At 34.9% G+C, this 22,491-nt stretch overlaps 2 protein-coding genes across 2 annotated transcripts; both read left to right on the plus strand.

The window, feature by feature from the left end:
- The first annotated feature begins 932 nt into the window (after positions 1–932).
- Positions 933–22,481, plus strand: LOC117315477 (lysophosphatidic acid phosphatase type 6-like). Its single transcript, XM_033869681.1, has 11 exons — positions 933–1,224; positions 6,421–6,555; positions 7,518–7,648; positions 9,594–9,682; positions 10,269–10,427; positions 11,306–11,373; positions 13,151–13,251; positions 14,253–14,342; positions 15,961–16,132; positions 16,744–16,879; positions 18,707–22,481. The coding sequence occupies exons 1-11, from the start codon at positions 1,012–1,014 to the stop codon at positions 18,781–18,783; spliced, it is 1,371 nt and encodes a 456-aa protein (XP_033725572.1). The 5' UTR covers positions 933–1,011; the 3' UTR covers positions 18,784–22,481.
- On the plus strand, positions 3,087–4,115 carry LOC117315478. The gene is made up of 2 exons (XM_033869682.1): positions 3,087–3,245; positions 3,446–4,115. The coding sequence occupies exons 1-2, from the start codon at positions 3,174–3,176 to the stop codon at positions 3,884–3,886; spliced, it is 513 nt and encodes a 170-aa protein (XP_033725573.1). The 5' UTR covers positions 3,087–3,173; the 3' UTR covers positions 3,887–4,115.
- Positions 22,482–22,491: the final 10 nt, after the last annotated feature.

Genomic DNA, 22,491 nt, shown 5'->3' on the forward strand with positions numbered 1-22,491 from the left:
TGTATTATGTGTCAAAATGCACGATAAGCTGGGATATATCCTTTACTTAATTGCAAGAAAATAAGAATGGCTCAAAAATAGGTTTTCTATTTCCGGTGAACATTCAATAGGCCAACATGGTAATATTGCTATGTTTATTATTAAGTGTTTTTTTTTCTGGAAGTACACCTTTGGTGTTGATTGACTATATTGTTATTTGAGGCATTGCTCTTTGGCGTATATGTTTTGCTGGTGTTATTGTGAAGGAATGCAATGACCGTTTTACGTTTTGGCTTTGAAAGCAATAACAGTTATATCTGTCTTTTACCCATCTAGCTAATAAGCCAAAACAATCAGTATTTTACTGAAATAACACGGTACAAATTCAATATTCATAGATTTTTTTTTCGATATGAAACAATAAGGAGCAGAATTATCCCATGCCTGACAGAAATTGAAACCCCATGCTTCACATTGCAATTAGCAAACAGATCGTCGTTTATGATTTTACCAAATCTCCTGTTGTCGCAATATTGCAAAAATGCTATGAATTATTATTCAAACTTCGTTAACAATATTTTTAGTGTGAAAGATCATTTTATTTGACAGGAAAAACGATATATTGAACACTCGAAGGCAACGAAATATTGAAAACAATCTTAACATTGCAGAGGAAACCGAAAAAAGTGACCAAATACTTTCGAAATACTTCCGGACATTCCGTCGACGCGTTCATAAGTCACATTCTACGTTGTTACCGCTTTCCCCGTTTTAAAGTTAAAATCCCTAGTTCCACTTAGCATCCCCCCCCCCTGTAAGGTTTAAATGGGTGATGATAGATTTCATATCATATGGGATCGAGGGGATGTAATCACTAGGCTAGTGAGATTTCGTCGCCAAACTGAAGGAAGAAAGATAACTCCCATGCGTAACGAAATTGGAGCTCTCTAATATCGAAGGTAAAAAAGCTGGCTCAGGGAGCCGACAGTCACAACAAAAGGCGCCCACAACGGTTTAAGGGAACTGGTAATCATGAAGTGGACAATTTTAGCAAGTTCTGGTGTTCTCGGTGCCGCTATCTGCAGTTGTACTGCGAAGACTTTGTTAGCTGACAATGACCCGACAATCCGCGAAGACGTTTCGCAAAATCAAAGTACGGAACACACATTGACTTTGAAACAAGCACAAGTCTTCTTCAGACATGGTGCTCGGACAACCATACACACGATCCCAAAATTAGACGAGGTAAATCAATTATGTATTCAAATCAGTTATGTTTTAATTGCTTGACTAGTTGACACGTTCTTGTGTCTGTTGTTTTTGTATAAATAGTGGATGACGAAATCGACAATCAGCTGATCATGATCATTGCACACAGGCGTTTGAAAATCTGACAGTAACGTTACATCCAGGGCCACACTAAAATACGCCATAGGGAAATATACGCCATAGGTACGCCATAGGAGTTTTTCGCACGCCATAGCAAAATGTAACCGATATATACACAAAATAACTTGTTTTTTTCATTGATATACCTATTTTACAGGTTCTGATAAAGTTTCATTTAAAAAAAATGTGTACTTTGTAAGAAAATCGGTCTTATTTGCGTAGTCAGTTTCAAGCACTACACGCCATACGTGTTTATGCACGCCATAGCAAAGTTCAAGGGTTGTTTCTGCAAAATCAAAGAATTTTTCACATTGTATGTGTATTATACATGATTTAGTAAAGATTCATGAAATAAAAATGTGTACTTTGTAAGAAAATCGGTCTTATTTGCGGAGTCAGTTTCAAGCACTTTACACTACTAGATCTAGTCTACAGTACGCCATACGTGTTTATGCACGCCATAGCAAAGTTCAAGGGTTGTTTCTGCAAAATCAATGAATGTTTCACATTGTATGTGTATTATACATGATTTAGTTAATATTCGTGAAATAAAAATGTGGATTTTGTAAGAAAATTGATGTTTTTGTCTATCGCAATTTCAGGTCGATTTCAAGGGAAGTAACTCTTGCAAAATGATTAGAAGGACACTATTAATTGGTATATATATGAAACCAAAGATATATGTTGACATCTCTGAAATTATATATATATTATATATATATATAAATTATGTAATTTAATACAGAAAATATTCTGAAATTTTCAGAAGATGAAAGATGGAAGCATGGAAGATATTAATCTATATATCTTAAATCATGTTTACTTATATATAATGAGCACTAAAAGATTTCAACTATTATGATTACGTTGCTCATCATTATTTTTCATGTCTTCTTTTTATGAAATTGTGTGTAAGTGAGTGTGAAAGGTGTGCTGTTTAGACTTTGTATAATTATTATACCTATCTGCAACCGGTCTATGGAAAAGACTTATATAGGGTAATCCTGTTGTCTGATCCTATTATTTCATATATATAAATATTTAAAATAAAACTTAACAAATGATAATAATATACATAAATAACATTTAAATTTCTAATATAATTATGTTTATTGATTGTATGTATATTGAACATGTATTTGTATATATTTGGAATAATAAAATAATTTTTGAATTGAAATGGAAGCATGTATTGTACAGACATTATTACACTACACCAGAGACATATATATATACATCTGTATATATGTCTCTGACTACACATAATATCATACATGTATTAAGACAACTTCAATTTCAAAAGGAATCCCACAATAAAAGTTTTATTTTCAACATTTTATTTTGTGCGTGTTTTTTTTTCTTCTTTTTTTTTTTCATTGATTTCATAAAATCTTTTCATGTATACAACTTATTAAATAGTGACACACTTAAAGTATGCAGTATATCACATATACACCTAATCTCAAACCATTAAACAATTTGTGAACAGTGTTTTTCATTATTAATGAGAGTGGTCAAATAATGTGTTGTTTACTTAATGAATTAATATTTTCTAATAAGTGTTCACAATTACATCACATTGAATAGTGTGTAAACATAGATACTCATAAACAGGTTGATGAAGGATGTTGATAAATGAACTTAAAATCAGGACATTCCATGAGCAATTAAAGAAAATAAGTTATTAAAGGTAATTAAGCTGTCCCTGCATTGTCAGATGGTATAAATAAGACCCTTTTCAATTTCTGTTCATTCTATTACCTTCCCCCTACAAAGAAACATTCATACTCATCTATTACCCAGCAATGGCCAAGTTTGCAGTATTTGGGAGCAGCTATGTTACTCGTCTTGAGAGATATTGTCATGGTGATCTTAAGGTAAATAATGATAGCAAATGTGTTTGAGAATAGAATAAATATCAAAAACTCTATTTGTTGGGTAATTCCCAAAATGCAAGTAATATTAAAAAAAAAAAACAATAATAATAACTGTCAAAGTTGGTATTTGAATTTAATTTTTCAATCTTGTTCACTAATATGAAATATTATGCTTATTCATACTATTGTTTCTTATGCAGGTTCCTGGCACCGTCAGATTCTTCGGGAAGGGTGGCATGCGTTCTGATTCGATTCCAAGACAACTACTTAGAGACCTGATAGAGTACAACCCTGATGTTGTACTCATCCAACTAGGAGGAAATGACATCTCAGCGACATCATCCCCCAACGACATTTTCCAGAGACTTCTGACACTGCAGGTGGACCTACATCATGCTGGAATTCAGGAGGTGTACTTTACAGAGATTGTGCGACGTGGTAACTTTGACAAGTCCCCAGGCCTGACAGCGACGTCTTTTGAGAAACAACGGAAGAAGATAAATCGACTACTGCTGACTAGACTGAGATACATCAAGATTAGAGTTAACTTTCCAGAGGACTATGACCGTGACCAAGTGCATTTCAACGACTCAGGACTCAGGACCCAGTTCCATGCTTTGAGACGACCATTTTTTGCATAATTGATTGAAATTGATAAACACCTTTTATTATGTCATGTTACGCTTTGTAATTTATAATATGTTTCAAGCATTTAATCTTAAAAATGATTGATTTATTGATAATGGGTAATAGAGACAATGTTATAAAACATATACTTTAAGTGTGTCACTATTCGCTAGATTTGAAAATTTATGACATTGTAAAATAAATAAAAAGGTTGTATTAAATTTATGTAATTCATTTTGAAATAGAAGCTGTTTTGATATATTATGTATATTGTTATAATGTATGTCATATGTTTCAATATTTAATCGGAAATCGTGATGGACAAAATCATCGTTTTTCATACAAAATACACATTTTTATTTAATGACACTTTTACATATCATGTATAATACATATACAACGATGAAAAAACATTGATTTTGCAGAAATAACACTTTGATTGTTCTATGGCGTGAATATACACGTATGGCGTATTTTAGTGTAAAGTGCTCTCACCTGGCTGCGCAAACAAGATCGATTTTCTTACAAAGTACACATTTTTTTTCAATGAAACGTCATCAGAACCTGTAAAAGGGACATACCAACGCAAAAAACAATTCATTTTGTGAATATATCGTTTCTATTTTGCTATGGCGTGCGGAAAACCCCTATGGCGTACCTATGGCGTATAATTCCCTATGGCGTATTTTAGTGTGGCCGTACATCCATATCCGTTACACCGATCTGTCAAACTTGATAAATACTCAGTATAGCAGTAAATTGGGATAAAATATATATCATTTGGAAATGCGTGCTATTAGGTTATGATATAATAGCATTGCATTGAAGTGATAACCTGATTATAAGGTGATATATACGTCCCGATAATCGGATATATACACATTTTCTTTCACAATTTACTGTCGCTATATGTCAGAGTTGCAAACGGCTGTGTTCATTGTCAAGTTGTGAACTTCCCTGGAAAGTCGAGATTCAAGTTTATAGACAAATTTCTATTTTATGAAAGAGTGGCTTGCTCCCTATTTGAAACCTCAAAATTTTGGATTGACATATATTTACCAGAAACTCTTGACATTCTAATAGAGTTCCCAACCAAAAGATCAAGAAACCTTCAGTAACAAGGTGTATTAGAAGCGTCATGTCTATCCAGTTGAAATACATATAAGCTCAACTTCCTGGAAGATCCAGCATATGATAATGTTGTGCTAATGTACATGTGTACTAAACAAATCACAGCATTTGTATCACCTAGCCGTGTGTGCAGTACACATGTATAACTTATATGTAGGACATTGCATTGTTACAATGTAGCTTACATATACAGCTGTAGTCTGAATTTACAATGGTCACTATGTACATTTATAGCCATATACACTAATTTTTAACGTTTTGTGTATTAAGCTTAAATATTCCAAATAATTTCAATTGGAAATGGGATGAATAGCTACCAAAAAGCCCTAAGAAAAAAATCAGTATTAGCCGAATAGCATATATGCAGTGGCGTAGGAAGGGGGGGGGGGGCAAACATATCTTTTTGCCCCCCCACTTTTTGACATCCAAAATCTAAAAAGGGGGAAAAAACACGAATTTATATATTCATTTCGATAAATATCTGTATATTTTCGAACCGATAATGTTTTCTTGAAGGCAACGATAAAAACTTTATCTTGTACATCCGGAACATTCCGACTTTTATACTAGTATATCAATCCTCAGACCTGTGTGTCGGTCGTCTGCACTAGCCTGGTAAGTCAATATTTATATCTTAATACGAAATTTTGCTTAACTTCATCACATAGATTCAATAAGTTGATGATAATTTGTGAAGTTAATTGAGTTCATAATGAGAACAAGACAGAAACACAACATGAATAAGAATGCGCGGTTTTAACGTGAATCTAGTGATACTATTTACCAACAGGTGCGAGGAAATACAAAAAAAAATCGGCTCGCGCCTATGGCGCAAAGCTTTATCACTAAATTACTGCCCCCCTTTCGATTGCAGATCCACAGGGGGGCTTTGCCACCCTGGACCCGCTGGGCGGCCCCTCAGACCCCTCGTTAAAAAAAAAAATCGGCTCGCGCCTACGACGCTCCCATTATTACTAAATTACTGGACCCCCCGCCCTTTCCAAAATCCTGGCCGGGCCTGGTGATTCATTGATGCCATAAATAATATATCCTGATTTGCGTAAATAACTTATTTTGTACTACATAAATTATCCAAATTATCATGGGATGTTGGAATGCTAATTATTGGCTAATTTTGCGGAGATGGCATACGATTTGTTTAGTGCGTAAAATTTAAGGTTAAAAAAATTTTGCCCCCCCACTTTTTGACGACTTCCTAGGCCACTGATACGGTACCGTATGTATAACAGAGAGCATGAATCAGTGAAACTAGGATATCTGACAATTAATCCACCTAAAGAGAAATCCTCTCTTGCCAAGTGGTACATTGTGGTTAGTATTTACCAGGGTAACAGAACAGCAACTCAAAATGAAGGTAAATATATATATTTTACTTGTTATACATTGTATGTTTCAGGCTGTCTATGATGCTAATATATTGAGACATTTAATCCCACATACAGCCTTCGACCTCGACATGGTTGACCTTGTAACAGGGGGACCAAAGAAAAAATCGCACCTTGATGATCACTACGCAAAAAAGAAGTTGTCGGTAAGTTACAAAAATGTGTTTAGGGCTCATTTTTTGTCATGTTTCCTTTAATTTCATTTAAATTGTTCTTGTATTATTGAAAGGTTGAAAATATCCCAGAAAATCTTATTGATTTATAACAGATTTATTACCTGCAATATGAATATTATATGACAATAATAGAAATAACATTTGATAAACCAGTCATTTCATTTTATCAAAAGTCCTGAAAGACTGAAGGAATTTTGATGAAATTGTGTCTGGAACATTATTTGGCAAAAAGAGATCTAATGTTATGTAAACAGAGGATGTGCAGGGGTGGGACCATTAGGGGAAATTTTGGTAAATCCTTTAAATTACTACTAGTCCTGAACTCCTGAATGGATTTTGATGAAATTTTGTCTGAATAATTATTGAGCAAAGGAGATTCATTCATTGTTGTATAAATGTGGAGTGTGGCTTCCCTGGGGTAGGAGAATGGGGTCCAATATGGAAAATAAAAGAAATTGTTTAAAATCCTTCTTAATGACTTAAGGATTTGGTCAACATTCGGTTGACCCCATTGTTGGTAAAGTGTGCTCATGATGATCAAAAACTGGGAAAATATTTTTATTTTGATTAAAATCAGAATATTTTGCTATGCTTACTTAAGTATCCAGATGAGAATTCAGGCCATCTGGGCCTCTTGTTTGTCTCTGTTATGAATAGATCATTTACTGAAATTATATTGACTGTTAACTTAGGTAACTGTCTTGTATTGACAGCTGTTTAAATTTGTTAGAATAATAAATTTAAAGTAAACAGAAGCAAACGAGTAAGCATGGCAAAATTTTCTGATTTTAATTATTTATATATATATATATATATCATTGACTGGTCTTGTTGTATAAACAGTTAAGTTGCTATTTTGTATTGACAGCTGTTTGTATTTGTTAGAATAATCAATTAAACTTAATGGATCAATTAAATTTGATGGTTGACAGGGTGGCTGTGTGGCAGGACAGCTGACTACAGTAGGACAACAGCAGTGCTTTTTACTGGGACAGAAACTCAAGGAAGAATACATATACAAAGCAAAGCTCATCACAGAAGATTTTGATCCCAGCAGAGTTTTGTAGGTCTTATATGTGCACTAAATATTTAAATTATATTTAGGAATTGTTAAAAAAAAATGTTTGGGAACTTCGATCAGAATATTTTCTTCTGTGACCTATCTGTACTGAGGGACACTTAATGAGTGACGGGGTACACTTGGTAATGAATGCCACAAAATGAATACTTTGGGACACACGACTGGTACTGGAACTGGGACACACGACTGGTAGGCCTACTGGAACCACTGTTCATTAATGGGGGACACACAAGGGGTACCAGAGATTTACTGATCATTAATGGGGACACACAAGGGGTACTGGGGACACACTGGTCATTAATGGGAGAAATACAGGGGGTACTAGGGATGTACCGGTCCTTAATGGGGACACACAAGGGGTACTGGGGACACACTGGTCATTAATGGGGACACATAAGGGGTACTGGGGACACACTGGTCATTAATGGGGGACACACAAGGGGTACTGTGGACACACTGGTCATTAATGGGGAAACACAAGGGGTACTGTGGACACACTGGTCATTAAAGGGGCACACTGGTCATTACTGGGGGAAACACAAGGGGTACTGTGGACACACTGGTCATTAATGGGGAAACACAAGGGGTACTGTGGACACACTGGTCATTAATGGGGACACATAAGGGGTACTGGGGACACACTGGTCATTAATGGGGACACATAAGGGGTACTGTGGACACACTGATCATTAATGGGGACACACAATGGGTACTGTGGAAACACTGGTCATTAATGGGGACACACAATGGGTACTGTGGACACACTGGTCATTAATTAAGGACACACAAGGGGTACTGTGGACACACTGGTAATTAATTAAGGACACACGAGGGGTACTGTTGACACACTGGTCATTAATGAGGGACACACAACAGGTACTGTGGACACACTGGTCATTAATGGGGACACATTAGGGGTACTGGGGACACACTGGTCATTTATTAGGGAAATACAGGGGGTACTAAGGATTTACCAGTCGTTAATGGGGACACACAACAGGTACTGGGGACACCCTGGTAATTTATTGGGGAAATACAGGAGTATGAGGAATATACTAGTCTTAATTGGGCAAACAAGGGGTACTGGTGATGCACTGGTCATTATTGGGGACACACAATGGGTAATGGGAGACACAATGGGTATTAGGGAACACAATGGGTACTGGGAGACACAATGGGTAATGGGGAACACAATGGGTAATGAGGAACACAATGGGTAATGGGAGACACAATGGGTAATGGGAGACACAATGGGTAATGGGAGACACAATGGGTAATGAGGAACACAATGGGTAATGGGAGACACAATGGGTAATGGGAGACACAATGGGTAATGGGAGACACAATGGGTAATGAGGAACACAATGGGTAATGGGAGACACAATGGGTAATGGGAGACACAATGGGTAATGGGAGACACAATGGGTAATGGGAGACACAATGGGTAATGGGGAACACAATGGGTAATGGGAGACACTGGTAAATAAGAGACACATAGTTAATTGGAGACTCAATGGGTACTGGGAGACACAATGGGTAATGGGGAACACAATGGGTAATGGGAGACACTGGTAAATAACAGACACAATGGTTAATTGAAGACACAATCGTTAATTGGAGACACAATGGGTAATGGGAGACAATGGGTATTAATTAGGAACACAATGGGTAATGGGGAACACAATGGGTAATGGGAGACACAATGGGTAATGGGGAACACAATTGGTAATGGGGAACACAATGTGTATTAGGAGACAAAATGGGTAAATAGGAACACATGAATAATGAGAGACATAGAACTGGTACTGGGGATTCCATGGGAAATGGTAGACAGACAGTATTTATCATAGGCTTTCATCTGTTATCGTTGAATTTAGTCCCCTGAAGTTAGTATGTTGACTGTTACCTGATGTCAATTTGGTTTCAGGGGTCGGTCAACAAATGTCCAAAGGACAATAGAAAGTTTACGATGTGTTATGGCTGGAATGTTTGGTGTTCAAAATCTACGGAAAATAGGTAAGTTGTTAATGGTCTGTGGTCAGAAGATCACAAGCTTATTGTGGATACTTGAAGTTCAATATTGTCTGATTTAGTGAAGAATGTTCGACATTTCTGTTGTCATTGTCATTGTGATAACAATACCTGACTAGGTGTAATCAGTTACCATGACATATGTACAGGTATCGAAAGTATACTGTCTTTGATAAACAGACTTACAGAGAACTTAATTTATTACATTGGTGAACTATCGAAAACTTTTCATTCTATAAAAGTGATAAACAGCTGGGATAAAATTACAATGTTTTTCTTGGGCATTTTTTGAAAAATACAATTGACTGAATGGGGAAAATTTTACATGTAATGCTCAAAATTTAAACGCCATTAATTGTTTCATGTTTATAATGCTTGTCTATTTCATGATGCAGTGTAAACTCTTGCTTTACAAGATGGCACACACCAATTTCTACCCTTGACAGCATGTCGTTTAAGTCAGGGGTCAGTAAAGTCAGGTTCCACTTTTTGTTATTCCCCATACAAGATACAATGTTTTTGACAATGTTCAGTAGTAATAACGGATTTAGCATGAGTTTGGTTGTTACAGCTCCTGTGAAGGTGTATGTTGCTGATTCAAAAGATGAAGTCCTATTTCCTAACATTCAACGTTGTCATGTATTAAAACAAAACAACCACTCAGTGCTATTTCACATTGCTGATAAACCTGAATATCTGCCATACAGACACGAGCTGGAGAAAGTTTTTGGTAAGTCACAATGTCAGAAGTTTGAAAACTGCTAAGTATGAATATCTGGTAACACACTCAAAACTGCTAAGTATGAATATCTGGTAACACACTCAAAACTGCTAAGTATGAATATCTGGTAACACACTCAAAACTGCTAAGTATGAATATCTGGTAACACACTCAAGCTGAAGAAAGCCTTCAGTAGGTTTCAATGGTAAAAAGTGTGAATATTGGTAAGTCTGAATACATGTATCTGCCATACAGACTCGACCTGGAGGAAGCTTCAGTTAGTCACAATGTCAAAAGTTTGAAAACTGGTAAGTATAAATAGTTGTTAAACAGACTAGAGCTGAGGGAAGTCCCTGAAAGGTCAGTATGGACATTGGATGTGTTGAAATAAGCATTTGGTAAACTTGTCCCTGTGTTGAAGATATGGCGATAAATCTTTAGTTTGAGGATGTTTTGATAATTCATGATGTTAAAAAATGGAAATATGTGTTAAGATTTGAGTTTGAAAGTTAAAATGTTGAAAAAATGGAAAAATTTAAAATGCAAATTAGAAGATATAGAATTTTGCTTGAGAAAGATTTTGTTAAATTACGATGTTGAAAATGTGCTTTAATTCAAATGTATAGAATTTAGTTTGTGAAAGTGTTCATTAAGTCAAGTTGACAAAGGGTTCATTTTATGGTTTATCATGTTTTTAATATAAAAAGGGGGGAGGTTAACCGCAACATGTGTTATCATGTTTTTGTTAAGAAAATGTGTGTAATACTTATATGATTTATTAGTTGTGATCTTCCGTGATAATGCACCAGAAAATTATTTCTGTATTTTATGTTTATGTTTATGTAAATGAGTGAAGACTGAAGAGATTTATATTTTTTCTGTTTTAGGTGTAAATTTTAAAGATCATGTAGGATTAAATTTTGTTGGTATTCGTGATGATTTAGTAGCACGTAAGGTAAGTTATATCTTTGTCATAGTTAATAAACCAACCTGTCTTCATTCTGCTTTTATATCGTAACATATTGGCCAGGAAGACAATCTTACAATTTATATTTTGAAATTTTGAAAGTGATTTAAGAAATTCTCATTTTAGTAAATTAATTGTAGTTATACCCCAACAACGAAGTTAGGGGGGGTATACTAGAAGCAGGTTGTCTGTCCGTCCGTCTGTATGTAGACGCATTTTGTCCGGACAACTCCTCCTAAACCGATGGGTCAGTTCTGATGAAACTTCCCACAAATATTAATGAACATGTGTAGATTTGCATGCCACTTTATTTTTCTCAAAATTATGGTTGCTATGACAACTGGTCACTATAAACAGGTTTTCCGATAAGAGCCATAACTTTAAGTTTGTCTGGACAACTCCTCCTAAACTAAATGGCCAATTTAAATGAAACTTCACACAAATATAGAGGACCATGTGTAGATGTGCATGCCACTTTTTTTTTCAAAATTATGGTTGCTACGGCAACTGGTCACTATAAACAGGTTTTTCGATAAGAACCATAACTTTATGCTTGTCTGGACAACTCCTCCTAAACCGAAGGGCTGATTTCAATGAAACTTCACACAAATATAGAGGACCATGGGTAGATGTGCATGCCACTTTCTTTTTCTCAAAATTATGGTTGTTATGGCAACTGGTCACTATATTACTGGGTTATCTTAGTTAGCCTCTAATTAACAGTTCCAATTTACCATTGACTCGTGCAGATTGCGGGGGTATAGTCAGCCATCCTGGCGACAGTTCTAGTTTTTACTGAAAATGTTTTTAGGAGTTTCATCAATTTTGTATGCTTTGTTAATATGACTGTAATTTTTGTGTGGTCAGCTTCTGGTTATCTGCCCTTTATTTGTTTTGCTTTGGTGATTTGTGATTATCTTCCCTTCTATTAATTGCAAATGATATTTACCTCCTCTTTTCTTTGAGTTGTGCTATGATAATTCTTTATATCTTGTCTACCTGCTGTTTAATGAGAATTATCATCCCTGGTCAATGTGTTACATAATTATAATTAGCTCCTCTTCTCAATGCAGTTTTGTGTGTTGAATTTTGTAATTATCTCCCTTTGTCAATGTGTTGTGTATAGTGATTACTGTTACCGACTCTCTATGTAAATTTACATTTTTAACTGTTGACCGATCAATATTTTTGACTGCTGACTGGCGAGTGGCGAGGAACATCCGCACGTGCCCATACACCAAATGATTACAATGGAGCGTCTTTCTGATCGCGATTTGTAAACAGTATCTCTAGTAACGCTCCCTAGATTCGAAGTCAGAAAAGTTTGAAGACATCTCATAACAGGGTTTGTTGTATCATAGGGATTCGGCCACCTCATAAAATGTCATAAAAGAGTTTGTATGAATTCTTACACATACTGCGACGCCAAAGGAAAGTCAACTTTGGAGTAATAGTTTACCGAGGACTTTTTATGTGTTCCTCAGCCTAATAAATAGCATATGAGTGAAATCTTGTGGATTATTCAGGTAACAAAACATTTGTTTCATGTCTTATCAGTCAACAGTCAAAACTCTCCCCCTCGGTGTTGGGACCAACCCAATGAACTGTTTCCCTCGGTCTGCGGCCTCAGGAAACAGTTCATCGGCTTGGTCCCAACACCTCGGGGAAGAATTTTGACTGTTGACTGATGAGGCATGAAATAACTCTATTTTATCTCCCCTTGTTGATGTGTTGTGTAATGATAATTACCTCCCCTTGTTGCTAGGCCCATGGTCTACCAGTGCCTCCCTATGCCTTGCCTCTATGGGACATGATAGAACTAATGGCTAGCAAGATGATGTATGCTACATTTTGTGGTCAGCACAAGTAAGTACTGTAAACATAAGTATTTCAGTGGTAAGCTTATTTTAGTGGTTTTTACACTGAAAACATTTTACAAAGTTTTGTTTTTTGCAAAAAATATTGTTTTAGATCAATTCTATAAAAGATTCTACAGAGACAATTTTGTCATGTCACATATTCATTGCGACAGTAGTGTCACTGTGACACGTTTGTCTTACAGTTTGCAGTCTGCTTACACATGGCTGTAAATACATATTAGGAGTTGTAGTGCATGACAATTTTACTACAAGAATGACAATGAATATATATATGAATATGTATGTACATGTATATGAATGAACAGTTGTGGTGTTTTGTTTTACTCTGAATTTAGGGTCTGAATTTGGCATTGGGTCTGAATTCCTAATGCAAAATATCAGTTTTTCACCCATTTTTTTTCCTCCAAAATTCCCGATTTTAAAATCTGAAAAAAGATGTGTTTAAAGTTTGTATTATAATGCAGTAAGCATCAAAGTGACCAAATTGTTCTGTTAACTTCTATAAAATCCAACAAAACTCAAAAGACCCTTGATAAACTATACCTTATTATTGCTTACTCTATCTTATCAGGCATATAAGTCTGAATTTTTCCATGAACTATTCTAAATTTCCTGATTTCAATGGCTCTGGTTCCATTCCCAAAAAAGTGGGAAAAATCAGTGTGTTGAGTAACTAGGTAGGCTTGTTATCTGGTCACTGACACCCATGATATACTTGTTTTATTACATAATCACTAAAACACTTAGAATCACTGAAATCTCGACTTTCCTGTAGGCCTAGAAGTCACCATGACTGTTGTCTGGCAGTGTTGACATCTGAGTGACATAGATGCTTGAAATGGTTGGACTTAATTCCGAAACGTCATAGGTGTTCAATAGTTCGCACATGACCATGCAATAGTCATTTTAACCATGCGATACCTTTTGCATATTGTTAAGGAAAATCAAATGCATTATGTGATAAAAAGATATATTTATGTGTTACAGAGCAGAGCGTCATTTGATTACGAGACTATCAACTGGACCCCTTATGACCTACGTGATGGATAATATACGAGACCTTGAGGAAAATAAACGGTAACAATGAACCTGCATACAAATTACAGTTAATTACACATACCAATAATAAATAAATCACAAATACATATCACAGATAAATCATGAATAAAAATTAGATAAATCAAATAAAAATTACAGTTAAATCACACATGAATTACAAATAAATCATTAATAAGAATTACAAATAAATCAAATAAAAATTACAAATAAATCAAATAAAAATTACAGATAAATCACAAATTGCAGTTAGAAATTACACATATAGAGCTTGCATACAAATTGTGTTTGTTCAAAATATACACATCATACATGAATATTCTGAAGACAGGTAGTGTATTCAGATCATATATATATGTACATGTACCTACATATCACACATACATATAACACATAAATGACACATTCAAACAACAACTTACACATCAAAGTATTGTATACATATTGCATTCAAATCGCATAGACATTCAAATTCACAATATTTTCAAAATATGTATGACCGCATTTTAATTATATGTTACAGCATGAATATAAACTATGAAAAAAAAATGAATTTCTTCATGGAAAAGAACACTTTACTTGAAGTTTATTAATTATATACTCTTAGTGTAAACTATAATGAGGTATTTCAAGTATCAATTTATCAAATTTATTCATCTAAATTCACAATATTTTCAACAAATGTAAGACCACATTTTAATTACATGTTACAGAATATAAACTATTAAAAAAAATTGAATTTCTTAATGGACCATAACACTTTACTTGAAGGTTATATGTATATATACTCTTAGTGTAAATTATCATGAGAGATTTCAAGTATTTATTTATCTATTTATTTAACATTTTCTATCTTTCTATCTGTAAGTAATGCAGGCCCTCTGGACCTCTTGTTTTAAAACATTTCATTTCTATCTGATACCAGGGATGAATAATACTTAAGAGTTTCAGATATTCATTTATCTAATTAATGTTTTTAGCCCACCATCATCAGATGGTGGGCTATTCAAATCGCCCTGCGTCCGTGGTCCGTCCGTCCGTCCGTCCCTCCGTCCGTCCGTAAACAATTCTTGTTATCGCTAATCCTCAGAAAGTACTGAAGGGATCTTTCTCAAATTTCATATGTAGGTTCCCTTTGGTGCCTAGTTATGCATATTGCATTTTGAGACCAATCGGAAAACAACATGGCCGACAGGCAGCCATCTTGGATTTTGACAATTGAAGTTTGTTATCGCTATTTCTCAGAAAGCACTCAAGGGATCTTTCTCAAATTTCATATGTAGGTTCCCCTCAGTGCCTAGTTTTGCACATTGGGACCAATCCAAAAACAACATGGTCGACAGACAGCCATTATCGCTAAATCTTAAATTTTATATATAGCTTCCCCTTGTTTGAAAAGTACTAGCTATAGAGGGCTGTTTCTGAATTTACACAAATTAGTAAGACTTAGAAGAAGGGAAAAGTAGAGAAAAGATCAATCTGACATGGAACCTATGAAGATCATTCAATGGTGGGCGCCAAGATCCCTCTGGGATTTCTTGTTATATAATAGTTTCTATATTTCTGTCTGTGAGTGATGCAGGCCATCTGGGCCTCTTGTTTTTAATCTAACATTTTCTATCTTTCTACCGTATACCAGGGATGCTAAGAAGCTGTTCCTGTTCGCAACACATGACTCCACGATAGTTGGGATGCTAGGGCTGCTGGGTATATGGGATGAACAATGGCCGCCCTACTCAGTAGATCTGCGATTTGAACTGTATGAAAATGAAAAAAATGAAAAGTTTATTCAAGTTCTCTATAAAGGAAAGGTGAGAAGTTTTCACTTGTGTACCCGACACGAGGCATTCATTGGTCTGTTTGTCTCTATATCTGTCCCACATAAAGTTGATTAAGATGTTTTGTAGAGTTTGCCATGTACTCATTAATAGTGTCGGATACTGATGTTTTGATTTGTTAAAAGTTCCTTTTTGGTCAAACCTCAATGCTTCAAAGTTAGGTTGAATGTTTCAAAATTTTGACATGTTTTAGACTTAGCTGAATTTTCCACTATGCTCCATTTCCATCAAAAGGACTTTAATAACAGTTTTCACTAAATATAAGACTATCTATTATATATTATCTATGTGCATGATTTTCTGACTTTTTGAAGTTTTTGAAGATGAGGAGTGATATTATAGTCCTTTTTTTTAGTAAATGATCATTAAGTTTCCCAGATTTTCTTATAAGTGGTCGTGGAATAGATTTTCTTTCTTCATAAATTTTTGACATTTCCCAAAAACATTATTTAAGAAAATTGCTCTTTAATAGGTTTTGAAATTTCTCAAAACAATGATTATGTAAAAAATAACTCATTTTAAAATTTTAATTTTATTTTTTTGTTAAAATCATATTCTTCACAAATGTTTTCTTTGTTTTCTAGCCAATGAAAGTTCGGGGATGTGACTCAACGTTATGTTCCTTAAAACAGTTCAGACAAGCCATGAAACCTTTCATGATACGTGAAAAAGAGTTTCACTCGATCTGTAATTCTGATATACTTGAACAAATTGATAAAGGTATGTTGAACTATGTACCAGGTATACATATAAATTACTGTTGGTTTGGTTTTGCTTGTTTAACGCCCTATCGTGCGATATGCATGCATGTGGTTAGTGCGTATGTGTGTTTTAGGTGGCTGCGGTATGATTGCTGATTTATAGTGCCACCTCACTGAAGCATACTAATTACTGTTGATATATCACTATGCTGTTAATTAAATTTTTGACCATTCCTTTCAACCACTTTGTGATTTGCTAAGTCACCTGGGTATCAACAGTTTATATCCGTAGTTAACTGATAAGTCCAGACAAAAAATGACGGTGTGATGCACAGTTCAACTCATTTTGGGCCTGTACTGTATCGCTCCGTATGATGGGCAGTTCAACTCATTTTGTGGCTGTACTGTATCGCTCGGTATGATGGGCAGTTCAACTCAGTTTGTGGCTGTACTGTATCGCTCGGTATGATGCCCAGTTCAACTCAGTTTGTGGCTGTACTGTATCGCTCCGTATGATGGGCAGTTCAACTCATTTTGTGGCTGTACTGTATCGCTCGGTATGATGCACAGTTCAACTCAGTTTGTGGCTGTACTGTATCGCTCCGTATGATGGGCAGTTCAATTCATTTTGTGGCTGTACTGTATCGCTCCGTATGATGCACAGTTCAACTCAGTTTGTGGCTGTACTGTATCGCTCCGTATGATGGGCAGTTCAACTCATTTTGTGGCTGTACTGTATCGCTCCGTATGATGGGCAGTTCAACTCATTTTGTGGCTGTACTGTATCGCTCCGTATGATGGGCAGTTCAACTCGTTTTGGGGCTGTACTGTATCTAACTCTCAATTTCTAATTGAATGGTGATATCATGTATGCCTTTTATTCTTTTTTCAACAGTCTTACCAGGTATCAGAGTAACCAAGTAGACACAGCGCGAAGAAATAAACTATTGTAAACCATATGGTGTTGTTGTGTTACAGTAACAGCTACTAAATTTAGTTGTGTGAATAAAAACTCAAGCAAAGGCTATTTTTATTGTCATCGATGCGATAAATTCACCTCCTAATTTGAGATGAAGGGTTTAAGTATGGTTAGGTGACATAGTAACACAAAACTATCGCTAATGCTGGTTGAATCATTGATCTGACCTGAAAAGGTTTGGAGTCACCTGCCTGACACTGGGTAATCTGTTTTCCTCCTACACTGAAATCCCTCTCCTGCATCCATCTGGGCCTTCAAGGCTGATCAATATGACCGGGTATAACTTGTTTCACAACTGTAAAATAAATAGTTTACTTATCGTTTATATTATTAATACAAACGTCAAAAAATAATACTGAATTTAACGTGCAAGATCTTGCTCACCTATGCCTATTTCAGTTCAGTTAAGTAAAACTCGACAAACACTATCTTCCTTGTCATTCAATAAGTCCACCCTGAGTGGAAGGCTGGAAGCACTTTATATGATGCATCTGAAGTCACTCTGGTTATCAGTGACTAAAACATACAATTTGGGTTACATTTATGCATTACGATGTTGACACTGTAGTTGGTTTAGGGTGTGGATATACATTGTAAATTGGTATATTACGATACAAAATGAGTGAAGATGCCTGATAAATTTGAGTGAGTGCATATGCTAGCTACAAACTCTGTAGGATTTGTCTGGTAAAAGACAATTTAAGTTTATTTTAACTTTGAAAAGGAATTAAAAATACAGGTTTAGAGACCGACATATTGAACCAGTCCTTACTCTGGTTTTACCTTAACAATTGAATAGAAAAATTCCGAAAATTTGGCATTGTTTGTGATAAAATTCTTATCGTATGAATCAATTGTTTATTGCAGAAATCAAAGAGGAGGAGAAAGGTGAAATTCAGACTGAGGAGGTTCGGGAGCAATCAGAAACACCAGCAGGAATGTGATGTCTGGACATTTTAACAGTACAATCAATTTGTCTTTCACATATCACTTATAGTGTGATTGGGTCCCTATGGTTTTCAGGGAATCATGATCATAAGAGCCCGTCCTCCCTAGTCAGTGGGGACACTCCTGATATTATCATGACTATTCTCCACCTTTTTTAACTTATATAAAACCTGATTGTTATGACTGGTATACTGTAAATGAACACATCTTAGTGATAATCTTATTTTAACGCTTTTCCTGGCGACAAAAAAATTGCTAAATTGTGATTCCTGTGGCAATTATTTTTGGTGTGCTAATTCATTGTTCCGATAACTTGTTTAAATTCATAAATTCAACAATACATTAAACTTTGAGTCTGCTAAAATATGTTTGTCTACAGTATAGCAATTTTAATTATGAGGTGGAATTTGGTTCGCAATCTGTTATTTGCAAAGATTAATTGAAAAGTCTTCAGACATTTACAATGAAAGTGTTCATTTTGCTCCTTTATAATTAACAAGAAGTGCTTTATTTAATAGTGAAGTAATTATATAAATATTATTGATTTCAACCAAAATAGGGGTTAACTTTAATTTACCATAATTTATGTGTTTAGTTGAAATCAACATTGAGTCTTCATTGTGTCTGTCTTTCTAGTCAGTATTATACATATCAAAAATTCAAATATTTTAAACTAACAAAATATGTTGTAGAATGTACCATATAATTTATATTACACATTGTACATAATATATGTAATCTTAATGATTACATTTTTACCAGTGAAATATCGAAAATTATTCATTCTCTAAATGCAATATTTTTCACTAGTAAAAAAAATTTCACTTTTGATTTGACCAATCAGAACACTGCTTACAAACGACAATGCGGAAAATTAAGATTTGCATATAGCTTTTCTTCATATTATATGACATCATAATTCATGATAGAATACATAACGTCACTATTTGGGGTACATTTGTGAGCTGTTGACAGGTGACAGTAATGAATTCTGGGAGAGACTGAGCGGCCTCAGTATATTCTGCAATAAACAGAATCTTCAGTAATACACTGCCCTCCAAAAGTTCTGTTACACTTGGAACGTTTAAATCGAATGGCTAGCCAACAAAATTTGCAAAAAAGTGTTGTAATATCCGTAAGATAGTCCATTTGTAAGTGACGATTGCAAATTATTTGAAAAATACCTCATTTCTTTGAATTTGCAGGGAAAGGGAATGGAGGGTCTTATTTTCCATAATGTTCAAAAATGAATAAAAATAAGTTGTTTCTTTCACTGACACAGATAAATTTGTTTAACAGATTAACAGTTAAAAAAAAGTAAGAAATGCATTTTTGAAATTTATATTAAACAAAGAGGAAAATTTCCAGAATGTTGCTTTTAGAGGATTTCCATTGTAACAAAACATATGCACTGTTGAAAAATGAACATTAGAAATCATGAACAAAAACATCCTAAGAAGTTATGATTCTAACAAATTGTAATAAAGACTTTGAGATTAACTTTGCTGTATTTTACGTAATAATTGTAACAGGACTTTTGGAGGGCAGTGTATATTTCACTCATGTGGCTAATATTTATATTTTTCATGCGTGCTCGTGAAATATATTTGATATTATTGAAGACACTGTTTTATATCCTCCATATATTCTGTTTTTTAACTTATAATATTTGTCTCCAGCGTAATTTTGTCAGGAAATGGTAGCACAAGTTATTCCAATTGTTACCAGATATTAAAAACATGCATGTAGAGAATCGTTAAAATTTGTACATTTTCTTTAGTATTAGCTGTTATCATTGAGATATTCATGTCAACTCTTCATAATTTAAGCCTGCCTTTACCTGTATAATCTTGATATTTCAAGGTCTTGTTATTGATTTTATGAATATTCATCAGATGAACACCAATATGGTGTGAGTTACAGTCTGTGGGCTGCGGTGGCAAAGTGGTTAAGGTATCCCGACACTTTAACACTAGCCCTCCACCACTAGGTTGCGAGTTCGAAACCTACGTGGGGCAGTTGCCAGGTACTGACCATAGGCCGGTGGTTTTTCTCCAGGTACTCCGGCTTTCCTCCACCTCCAAAACCTGGCACGTCCTTAAATGACCCTGGCTGTTAATAGGACGTTAAACAAAAACAAACCAAACCAAACCTTTGGAACTTTTTATATCCTTGTTGTACTATATACATTCTTAATGTCATTTACGACTGAATTTTGTTATCACTATTTCTCAGTACAAAAGGGATCTTTCTAAAATTTCATATGTAGGTTCCCTTTGGTCCCTAGTTATGCAGGCAGTCATCTTGTATTTTGACAATTGAAGTTTGTTATCGCTATATTTCAGAAAGTACTTAAGGGATCTTTCTCAAATTTCATATGTAGATTCCCCTTGGTCCCTTATGATGCATTCAGCATTTTTGGACCAGTCAGAAAACAAAATCGCCAGTAGTTCATATGTTCATTTCCTTTGGTCCCTAGTTGTACATATTGCATTCTGGGACCGATCAGAAAACAACATGGCTGATTGGTGGCCATCTTGGATTTTGACAATGGCAGGTTACTCCTGCCATATCGTGTTTTATAAAGTTATTAAACGTTTTGAAAGAAGAGTGAAAGAAGGAATAAGAAGAGAAAAGATTGCTCTTTCATTTGACCGATATGGATCATTCAGTGGTGGGCACAAAGATCCCTCTTTGATCTCTTCTTTATTTAACACTATAACAGTCAAAAAGTAACTGACATGTCCTCCATTGTAGCCTAAACATATAATACCAATGTTCACCAGTACCAGGACTAAATTTGTGAAGTCTTTGCTGGTCGACAATCAGGGAATGTCTTTGTTGTACACATTAGGTTATTTGATTGTGCAGGTAGATCTTAGAACAGGGGGGGGGGGGGGGATTAGTCGACAGGCATAGTTTGTACTACAACTTTACCAGCCTTCTCCATGAGTAGTTAGGTATACACCAGTCACGTATTTGCCTATAGAGCCATTTTACCAGTCTTTTCCCCAAATATTGACCTGCAAGTATACACCAGTATTGTCACGTATCGGCCTAGTACAATCTATTAGGTTTGGTTTTGTTAAGTGGAAATTAATAAATACCTGGGCCCAGTTGTTCAAAAGGTGATTAGCTTAATCACTTGATTAGTGAAAATTTCATTACTCATTTATTGAAAAATCTGTGAGTATATCGTCTTGAAATAATGCCAGTTGGAAGAGAACTAAGAATTACAGAATTTCATAAAGTTTTTTGTCAGATTAGTTCTACCAGAAATTATTATATATTTGAAAAATATTGTTAAAATGTGATTAGCCTAATCACCTTTTGAACAACTGGGCCCTGGTGTATATATTATTACCATGTAAATGACATCATGTATCTATAGATGGAATTACAGGCATCTGGTTAGTAATGATAGAACAAAAAAAATAATGGCCCCTATTACTACTGTATTAATATATGTTGTATCAATATAAACAGTGGAGAAGAATGGATCAATATAAACAGTGGAGAAGAAGGCTAACATTTTTTGTAGATACTTATCAGATCTGTGAATGGAATGATGTGTCAGTACATTGAAGTTTACAAAGTTAAAAAAAATACCTGATCAATTTATCTTATTTGAATAACTTGTTTTGTTATGATTTAACAATAGAATACTGTAAATAAAATAGATACTTAATGAACAGCACATATTA

This window comes from Pecten maximus, chromosome 17, assembly GCF_902652985.1.
Source record: "Pecten maximus chromosome 17, xPecMax1.1, whole genome shotgun sequence".
NCBI lineage: Eukaryota > Metazoa > Mollusca > Bivalvia > Pectinida > Pectinidae > Pecten > Pecten maximus.

Excerpts from the sequence above, each read along its gene's own strand:
- LOC117315477 (XM_033869681.1), top strand. The coding sequence starts at position 1,012 with ATGAAGTGGACAATTTTAGCAAGTTCTGGTGTTCTCGGTGCCGCTATC. Across the intron at positions 6,556-7,517 it reads ACGCAAAAAAGAAGTTGTCG|GGTGGCTGTGTGGCAGGACA; the intron begins GTAAGTTACAAA and ends GATGGTTGACAG. Across the intron at positions 16,133-16,743 it reads AAGTTCTCTATAAAGGAAAG|CCAATGAAAGTTCGGGGATG; the intron begins GTGAGAAGTTTT and ends TTTGTTTTCTAG.
- LOC117315478 (XM_033869682.1), top strand. The coding sequence starts at position 3,174 with ATGGCCAAGTTTGCAGTATTTGGGAGCAGCTATGTTACTCGTCTTGAG. Across the intron at positions 3,246-3,445 it reads ATTGTCATGGTGATCTTAAG|GTTCCTGGCACCGTCAGATT; the intron begins GTAAATAATGAT and ends TTTCTTATGCAG.